Source organism: Mustela lutreola, chromosome 1 (assembly GCF_030435805.1).
Source record: "Mustela lutreola isolate mMusLut2 chromosome 1, mMusLut2.pri, whole genome shotgun sequence".
Taxonomy (NCBI): Eukaryota; Metazoa; Chordata; class Mammalia; order Carnivora; family Mustelidae; genus Mustela; species Mustela lutreola.
The window spans coordinates 129,404,729-129,415,187 of NC_081290.1; the positions used below are offsets into that span (position 1 = coordinate 129,404,729).

General features: G+C 36.7%; 1 protein-coding gene across 2 annotated transcripts in view; it reads right to left on the reverse strand.

Annotated features, from left to right (window-relative positions):
- SPMIP2 (sperm microtubule inner protein 2) overlaps window positions 1–9,633 on the reverse strand; it is a 103,665-nt gene extending 94,032 nt beyond the window's left edge. For both annotated transcript variants that reach the window (XM_059174349.1, XM_059174341.1), the window contains exon 1: window positions 9,464–9,633. In XM_059174349.1, the coding sequence (XP_059030332.1) occupies window positions 9,464–9,527 (64 nt within the window). In that variant the 5' untranslated portion in view covers window positions 9,528–9,633. The remainder of the gene's footprint in view (window positions 1–9,463) is intronic.
- Window positions 9,634–10,459: the final 826 nt, after the last annotated feature.

Below are 10,459 nucleotides of genomic sequence, written 5' to 3' on the forward strand. Positions count from 1 at the left end.
GACCCCTACTACTCAAAGTGGGGTCCCTGAACCAGCAGCATGGGCCTCACCTGAGAGCTGGATAGAAATGCCCCACCCAGAACTTTGGAGTCAGAATCTGCACTTTGACAAGACTCTGGGTGATTCCTGTGTACATTAAAAATGAAAAGCCACTGACTTATATAATCTTCAATTATTTCTCTTTATACCCATTACAAACCTGCTAATGGCTTCAAACTTGGCTTGCTTGTTGTGGGGGGAAAAAAAAAGGATTTGAAAACGATTTTTGTGTCCTCTCCTCAGTATATCTATCCTCTAGCTAATCCCCTTCTCAAGAAAAAAAAAAAATAGCTTCTTTTTATTTTTTAATAGCGTCTTTTAAAAAGTTCAAAAAGTTATTTGTATTCTATGCAGACCACTTTCTTTTCATGAACTCGTAGCAAACCTTATGAAAGAGGTACTATTATTCCCAAACTACAGATGAGAAAACAGAAGTTAGAAAGGCTGAGGGGCGCCTGGGTACCTCAGTCAGTTGAGCGCCCACTCTTGGTTTTGGCTCAGGTCGTGATCTCAGGGTCCCGGGATCAAGCCCCACGTCATCCACGCTCAGTGCAGAATCTGCTTGTCCTTCTCCCTCGGACTCTGTTCCTGCCCCCCACTTGCATGCTCTCTCTCACTGCTGTCTCTCAAATAAACAAATAAAATCTTTTGAAAAAAGAACAGTTAAGTTTGAGAAAAGCCAAGACTGACGCCTGAGTTTCCTACAGTCCTTGCTTCTTGGTGTGGGATGATCATGTTTCTCTCTTTCCTAGGAGGTAGCCTAGCGCCCAGCTCAGAGTAAACACTCAGCTAAGCTTTGAGAGAAAAACCCATTTTTTTCAAACCCTGTTCCATCAAAACAAAAAAATTTTTTTGCTCCATCCTGAGCACTTGTCCCTGATTTAAAGAAGTGATATTAATGTCACCTACACAAAGGATCAACTTTAGAAAATTAAATGAAGGTCCAGAAAGACAAATAGATGCTTCTCCTTCCCATCTTAGCTCATTTAATAAAAGTGTTTTTGTTTAAAACAAAACAAAACAAACAGAGTATAGGACAAAACTTGTCCTGCTTTTCAAAGTGATAGCAGCAACTGATGGTTTTGTTTTTTCTTACAAATCACATTGGCGATGATGCAGATGACCAACGAGTTTAGGTAAGATTGATTTTAACTGCTGTCCCTTGTAGATAAATTTTGATTCAGGCAAATCACATGCTATGTCTACAGAATAAAATGCAGATTAGTCAACCAAATGTGTTAGCGCCATTAAAATGCATCAGCTTTTGTCATGAATTACTTTTGAAAAATGTAAAATATTTGCATCATGAATGATAGTGATGAGACATCAGCTGAATTTGCAGTAGGACAGTTTTATTCTTTCTTCAAATAGGAAACCACTGGCAGTTCAGTGTGAAGTCATTTTCTATTTTTAAAGTAATTGAATTTGAGACATAACTATTAGTGTGACAGTTTCACAGGGCAAAAAATGAGATGAATAAATAGGTCTGAAACCCAAGCTAATGGAGCAGTGCTTTTCAAAATTACATACACATTTATGTACTTCTCCTACCACTTATAGTTTTATTCATCATACTGGGTTTTGGCCATTTCCTTGAGAGTATTTCCAATTCTAATGTATTTCTAGCAGAAATCCCTTGCTGTGATCACTCCTTTGTATGGTAGGATTTTATAATATTCCTCGTTTACACTAGCAGATTTTCTAGTAGGTAAATGATGACCGACTATATACATTAATTTTTTATTCTAATCTGGATATAGTGCACATAAATATGTCATGTAAATGGTGGCAAGTGCAGGCTTCCACCTTCTGATCAAGGCTGTGTGACCTTCAGTAAACCACTTGGCTCTCTGATCCTCAGTATTTCTGAAAAATGAGAGGTTAAATGAGATCATCTTTCATGCTGCCTTTTTAATTTAACATCCCATATTAATTATTCTATCCCTTTCTTTAATTTGGAGCAAGTGGGAATTATGAAAAAGTCTGAATGAAAGAATGTATTTCTTTTTTCTTTTTTTAAATTTAATTCCAGTATAGTTAACACATGGTGTTATTTTAGTTTCAGGTGTACAAAATAGTTACTCAATAACTCCATACATTACTCAGTGCTCATTGTGATATGTGGACTCTTAATCCCCTTCACCTATCTCACCCCTCCCCCCACGAACCTCCCCTCTGGTAACCATCAGTGTGTTCTCTATAGTTAAGAGTCTGTTTTTTGGTTTGTCTTTTTTGCTCTTTTTTTAAAAATTCCACATATGAGTGAAATCATATGGTATTTGTCTTTCTCTGACTGATTTATTTTGCTTAGCATTAATACTCTCTAGATCCATCCATGGTATTGCAGATGGCAAGCTTTTTCTTTCTTATGACATATATATGTCATAAGAAACATATATATATATTATATATATACACACACACACACACACATACCATCTTTTAAAAAAGATTTTATCTATTTATCTGACAGAGAGAGAGAACACAAGCTGGGGGAATGGTGGACAGAGGGAAAGGGAGAAGCAGGCTCCCCACTGAGCAAGGAGTCCAATGCGGGTCTTGATCTCAGGACCCCCGTATCATCACCTGAGCTGAAAGCAGATGCTTAACTGACTGAGCCATCCAGATGACCTGATACTACATCTTCTTTATCCATCCATTTATTGATGGACACCGCTTGGGCTGCTTCCATAACTTGACTATAGTAAATAATGCTGCAATAAACATAGGGCTGCATATATCATTTTGGATTAGTGTTTTTGTGTTCTTTGGGCAAACTGTAGTGTGATTATGGAATTATAGGGTAGTCCATTTATAATTTTTTGAGGAGTTCCCATACTGTTTTCCACAGTGGCTGCACTTGTGGAAATCCTCATGCATTGTTGGTACATTTCCCACCAGTTTTGTATTGTAGTTTTGATCTGCATTTCCCCCATCATTAGTGAGGCTGAGCATTTTTTCATGTGTCTGTTGGCCATCTATCTGGATGTCTTCTTTGGAGAAATGTCTGTTCATGTCTTCTGCCCACTTTTAATTGGATTATTATTTTATTTATTTTGGCGTTGAGTTGTATACATTCTTTTTTTTTTTTTTAAGATTTTACTTATTTATTTGACACAGAGATATCACAAGTAGGCAGAGAGGCAGGCAGAGAGAGAAGGAGGGAAGCAGGCTCCCCACCGAGCAGAGAGCCCGATGCGGGGCTCGATCCCAGGACCCTGAGATCATGACCCGAGCCTAAGGCAGAGGCTTTAACCCACTGAGCCACCCAGGCGCCCTGAGTTGTATACATTCTTTATATATTTTGGATACTCCTCTTTTGGCTATGTCATTTGCAAATATCTTCTCCTGTTCCATAGGTTGTCTTTTAGTTTTGTTGTTTCCTTTGCTGTGCAGAAGTTTTTTATTTTGATGTAGTTCCATAGTTGTTGTTGTTGTTTTGCTTTCGTTTCTCTTGCCTTGGAGGCACAACTAGAAAAATGTTGCTATAACTGATGTCAGAGAAATTACTGCCTGTGCTGTCTTCTAGGATTTTTATGATTCCAGGTCTTTAATACATTTTGTGTGCGGTGATAAAAGGTGTCCAGTTTCATTGCTTTGCATGTGGCTGTTCATTTGTCCCAACACCATTTGTTGAAGAGTCCTGTCCTTTTCCCACTGCAAGTTCTTGCCTCTTTTGTCAAAGATGATTTGACTATATAATCATGGGTTGATTTCTGGACTCTCTATTCCGTTCCATTGAACTGTGTTGTCTATTTTTATGTCAGTACCACACTGTTTTGATTACTAAGGCTTTATAGTACATGTTGAAATCTAGGATTGTCATACCTCTAGTTTAGTCCGTCATTTTCAAGATTGCTTTGGCTATTCAGGGTCTTTTGTGGTTCCATACACATTTTAGGATTATCTATTCTAGTTCTGTGAAAAATGCTGGTGATACTTTGAAAGACATTGTATTAAATCTATAGCTTGCTGTGTGTATGGACATCTGAACAATATTTGTTCTTCCAATCCACAAGCATGGATTATATTTCCATTCATTTGGGTCACCTTCAATTAAAAAGAATGTATTTTAAAATAAATGTTATTTTTAAAATTTAAAACAGAGGACCTAGAACTGGATAAGCCATTCTTGTTTTTTGTTTTTGTTTTATAAATAGATGTTTTAAAAATAAACAATCATGCTCTAAAATATTTTTTAAATCTCTTCATGATTTTGTTTATGATATTAGCTTTCATAATAAGATCTCTGTAATGCAAAAATAACATCCATAAATAATCGCCTCACTATGTAATACAACTTAACAAATTGCTAGCAAATCTTTTGTGGTAGAATGAACCAGCAAATAAAATGTTTTAAAAATACAGATGATTAATTTGCCCTATCAGATTAAACCCACAATTATCAAAAACATATGGAATACAGAAAGCGGAACGTGTTGGACTTTGGGAGGACCGACTGGGAAAGAGCATTAAGGAAATTTTTAGGGTGATGAAAATGTGCTCTATCTTAATCTAAAAAGTAAACACATAGACACAATGTTCAGTTTATAAAATGTCATCAGGCTGAATACCAGATTAATGTACTTTATAGAGTATGTGTTGTTAAAAAACAAGATTCAACTGAGTAAATTTTAAAGATCTTATTGGCTTTACCTAACAATTCATGAACTGGGCAGCCTCCGGTCTGGCAGATAGAGAGAGATGCTCCAAGGAGCTGTACAAAATGAAAGACTTTATGGCCCGAAGGAAGCAAGAACAAGGAATTTACACTAGGAAAAATTGGCTTTTGCAGGTTTACTTTCCTTTAGGGGATCACAGGCAGCTGTTAGGCTGGTTATCTAACTACCGCTGATCAGGTAGCTCCTGGTGGACTAGTTTAAGATCCATTTCTGAGAGAGCCTGTGCTCTTTGAACCAAGTCTCAGTTTGGTGAAGTGAAGCTTTGCATGAGTGACTCCATTTTGGGCATCATCTGTTTTTAACAATTACATATCAACTTTTTTTTTTTTTTTTTAAGTTTTAAAAAAGTTGGAGGAACACCTGGGTGGCTGTCAATTTAACATCTGCCTTTGGCTCAGATCATGATTCCAGGGTCCTGGGATCGAGCCCAACATTAGGGTCCCTGCTCAGCAACAAGCCTGCTTCTCCCTCTGCTTGCTGTTCCAAGCCCTGCTTGTGCTCTCTTCCTGTGTCAAATAGATAAAACCTTTAAAAATAAAGTTTTAAAAGTGGGACTTTCTGACGGTTTTCTAAAAGACTCTCTATCCCTTTATTAACTGTAAACTAAATACATTCTAAAATCCACCTATAATGTCAGAGGTAATTTATGCTCTAATTGCAATATTCAAAAAGAAAAGAAATGAACAGGAAAAACAAAACAAAATGTGTGATTTAGTTTTGTGGAGTGCATTGTGATATAATTTTCCTCCTTTTCTACTTCTTTTACATTATTTCTCAAGGCCTTTGGCGTTAGATTTGTGTCTCCTTTCAATACCACACTATGCTGTGGTGGATATTCAGATTAAACAATTAGGATAACAGGATAACGTATAATGTTCTAATCAGATCTACAGATTATAAATTTCTAGAAGAAAAAGAACATCTTATTCATGTTCATTTCTATATCCTCCAAAGCTCCTGGACAGGTTTTTTTTTTTTTACTTTTTTTTTTTAAGTTTATTTTTTTAGTAATCTCTGCACCTAACATGGTATTCAAACTCACAACCCCGAGATCAAGAGCCCCATGCTTGCTCTTTCTTTCTTTCTTTTAAGATTTATTTATTTATTTGAGAGAGAAAGAGAGAAAGCAGGGGGAGGGGCAGAGGGGAATCTTAAGCAGACTCTGGCTGAGCATGACACCTGGTGTAGGGCTCAGGATTGAGATCCCGAGATCATGACCCGAGCTGAAACCAAGAGTCAGCTCTTGGTTGACTGAAACCAAGCTCTTTCTGACTGAACCAGACAGTCACCCTCTCCTGGCCAAGTTTTTAGTGTTCAGTAGAGATTCAGTTATGTTTGTTAACATTGAATTTCAAAGCAGTATGAAAAAAATTTAGTCTCAAAAATATATTTTAAAAGAAAAATATAAAAATTTGAAGACAAATAAAAATTGATGAGTTGTCAAATTAGATAAGTAGTCAACATACACCAAATAATACATCCTGAATTATCGCACAGAATAATGCAGTCTTTGGGGCATCAGTAAAGCCTCCGACTTTTGGTTTTGGCTCTGAGCGTGAGCCCATCGGTCATGAGATCGAGCCCTGCATAGCCTCCATGCTCAGCTGGGAGTCTGCTTGAGGGTCTCTCCCTCTGCACCTCCTCCCATTCACATGCACTAGCTCTCTCTAAAATAAATAAATAAATCTTTTAAAAAGTAGGATAATGGAGTTTTTAATCTTTAACGTGCTAATTTCATTCTTTGTAAATATACCATAAGAAAATAAAAGAGAAAAATGATTTATACAAAAGTATTCATGTGGCTTCATTATAATGGTGAAAATTTGGAAATTAAATATAAAATATGGAAGAATGTGAAATTAATTATTCTATGTCAATATGCTAAAATCTATCAAAGGTGACAACGTGGAATTATATAAATACATGAAACTAACACTGATATAAATCAGAAGAAATTTCAAGTTATCAATGAAGAACCACAGTTGAAAGTGACAGAAAACCTATTGCAAAGTGGCTTAAGGAAAAGAGGAAATCTTATGGCTGATGGAAATGAAAAGTTTAAGAAATACAAAATCAGAGAAAGACAACTATCATATGATCTCCCTGATATGAGGAAGTGGTGATACAACATGGAGGCTTAAGTGGGTAGAAGAAGAATAAATGAAACAAGATGGGATTGGGAGGGAGACAAACCATAAGTGACTCTTAATCTCACAAAACAAACTGAGGGTTGCCGGGGGGGAGGGGGTTTGGGAGAAGGGTGTGGGATTATGGACATTGGGGAGGGTATGTGATTTGGTGAGTGCTGTGAAGTGTGTAAACCTGGTGATTCACAGACCTGTACCCCTGGGGATAAAAATATATGTTTATAAAAAATAAAAAATTTAAAAAAAAAATGTGTAACAGGAAAAAAAAAAAAAAAAAAAAGAAATACAAAATCACTGCCAAACGGATCATTTACCTAACTGAAAAGACGTAATTGTAAAACTTTCAAGAAAAGACATAGGAGAAAAATCTAAGTGATCTTGGATTTGGTGATGAATTTTTAGATACAACATCAAAAGCATAATCCATGAAAGAAAAAAATTGATTGGTTTTGCTTTATTAAAACTAAAAATTTCCTCTGTATAAAAGGCGATGCTAAGGAAATGAAAAGACAAACCACAGGTTTGGCAAAAAAAATCTATGAACACTTATCTGATACAGGACTTGCATCTAAAATACAGACAGAACTTTAAAACTCAACAATAAGAAAACAAAAAAGAATAATTATGAAATAGGCCAAACATTATGAACAGACATCTCAACAAGGAAGATACACAGATGGCAAATAAGTATATGAACATTAGTCATTAAGGAGTTGTGAATTTAAACAGCAGTGAGACGTATGAGATGTGACTACATACCTATTAGAATGGCTAAAAGTGAAAAACAAAACAAAACAAATCAACAGCCCCAAAACAGACAAAAACAAATGCTGACAAGGATGTCAAAGCAACAGCCATGCTCACCCTTTGCTACTGGGAACGCAAAATGGTACAGCTGCTTTGGAAGGTAGTTTGGCAGTTTCTTACAAAGCTAAACATAGTCTTGTCTTATGATCCAGCAATCCTAGTCCTAGGTATTTACCAAATTAATCCAAAAACATATCCACACAAGGGTCAGCATCCAAATGTTTGTAAAGGCTTTTTTGCAGAGTTGTAAAAACCACAGGCCACCAAGATGTCCTTCAACAGGGGAAAAGAAAAATAGTGGGACATCCATACGATGGAATATTTATTTCTAAAAAGAAACGAGCTATCCAGTGATGAAAAGACCTCAAGAAAACTTAATACATATTGGCAGTGGAATAAGCCAACCTGAGAAGCCTAGATCCTGTATGATTCCGGCTCCCTGACATTCAGGAAAAGGCAAAAGTATAGATAGTGAAAAGATCAGTGATTGCTAGGATCTCAGGGAGAGAAAAGCAAGAAATGAATAAATGCAGTTCAAGAGATTTTTAGAGTGGTGAAACTAGTCTGATGGTGGATACATGGCTTTATGAATTTGTCGTTAGACTTCACAGCCTGGAGACACCTAGGTGGTTAAGCATCTGCCTTTAGCTCAAGTCGTGATCTCAGGATCCTGGGATTGAGCTCCGTCTCTCTCTCTTTCAAATAAATAAAATTTTAAAAAAATAGACTTTACAGCACACAGAGCAAACCTTGATGTATGCAAATTAAAAAAAAATCATTTAGGAAGTTGGGGGATTCCAGGAAGGAATTCATACTGTGTCAAGAGTCTAACTGTAGGGGGTGGGAGGGAAAGATGCCGATATTTGGAAATGAGTAGAGTCTGTTCGTCTAAAAGCAAAAGGAATTGTAAGAAGGCACCATCCTCTAGTTGACAAAGTCTGTTCCCATGGAGTACAGGTTAATAACTCTGGTACTTATATACCTGTATACTGGAATCGAACAAGTTAGTGGATGGCAAGTAGTTGGAGCCGGTTTCTCAAGATTGAAGTGGAAATTTATAGACAGGTAAGAAAGTAAGCTTATAAGATATGCTCATGATTTAAAGTTATAAAGGAAATAAGATGAAATTTAATTTTTTTCTTATAGACTTATCACAATTAGTCATATTCTATTTAATTACATTATTATAATCATTATTATAATCCCCCCACACCACTCAAATCATTTAAAACAAGTTGAACAAAATGCAAGCCAATAACTGTACTAGGTTTAATGTACATCTTGCTCAAATTTTTATTAACCAAATATTTCAAGTTTATAAAAATACAAGAAGACTAAATTGGTAATAATTAAAATTTGATCAAAAGTATACTTTTTTTTTAGCTTTTTATTTATTTGAGAGAAACATAGAGAGCAGAGTGAGAGGGAGAAACAGACTCCCTGCTGAGCAGGGAGTTCGATGTGGGACTCGATTGAGGACCTGGGATCATGACCTGAGCTGAAGGCAGATGCTTAACCCACTGAGCCACCCAGTGGCTTTATGATATAAAAATGTTCATTTGTGAAAGTTAGCTTATAGAGTGAAAACTGGGATGTCGCAGATCTGTTTACAGCAGCAGTGTTGATGCCCAAACTGTGTGTGTAAGAGTAGAAGTATCATATAAAAGAAACATATGTGATGATTTTATTCTTCCATCCATTATGTGAGTATCACATGTGAGCATCATAGAGGGGAGGGATAAAGAAAGTATAGATTTCCTTGTGAAAGCATATGCGAAAACTCTTTACCTGTCACGATCATCCGTTTTCCTACTGTGGCAGATATTGGCTCTCGAAATGATACAGATGCCATGGCGAAGGACTTCTCTCTGCGCCTAGACTTTCTTCCTCAGCCTCCTCAGCCCAGTTTGCCCCAGAAAGAGTCAAAGTCTCCACAGTCTCTGGTCTCTCTGTCTGTGTCCTAAAACTAAGTGGTTGCTAAGGACTCTTTATGATGGGGAGATCGGGTGTTCCTTCTAATGAAGTTCTGTATTCCAGTCTCTAAGAACGGATGGATACAGCTGTAATGTTCCCAGGATCTAATAATATATATTTAAAAATCTGTCAGAAGCAAGTCAAAACAGACCTTTTCAAGTACTAGATCTAGAGCAGGCTTATGTCACAGACGACCTGGCAGGCTCAATCGAGACTTCCTTCGACATTTCCCAAAGAATGTTCTGCAGAGGGTTGTTAATGTAAACAAACAAGCAAAAAACAACAAGCAGAACCACAAATCACGATTAAATGCATTTGAGAAACACTGGCTAGATAATATACAATACAAAGTTACATTAATGAATGAAGGATTGTATTTCTATCCATATCTGTCTTCCCAGCCCCAATTCCAATACTTACAATATGTGCCTTGGTCGTATCAACTTATTTAGGGTTTCCATAACATGGGATGCTCTTTTTTTCTTCTCAGCCTTCTACACATGCAATTCGCTCTTCCTATAATGTTCCTGTGGAAATATTTCTTGTCATCTGAGGGCCAGAGTCCACATCTCCTCTCCAGGAGGATGCCTGCAGACATAGCTGAGTATTTTGTTCTTCACCACCCTTAAACGTCTATGGCACATTGTTCATACCTATCTTTTAAACTCTAACCATTTGTTTTATTGTCTATTTAATTGTCTGCCACCCTACTAGAATCTAACTCCCAAGAGTTCATGGGGAAAGCATCTTTATTCATCTTTTCAATTTCCAGAGACTTCCATGCAATAGACACTAAAAAATGTTTCTGAG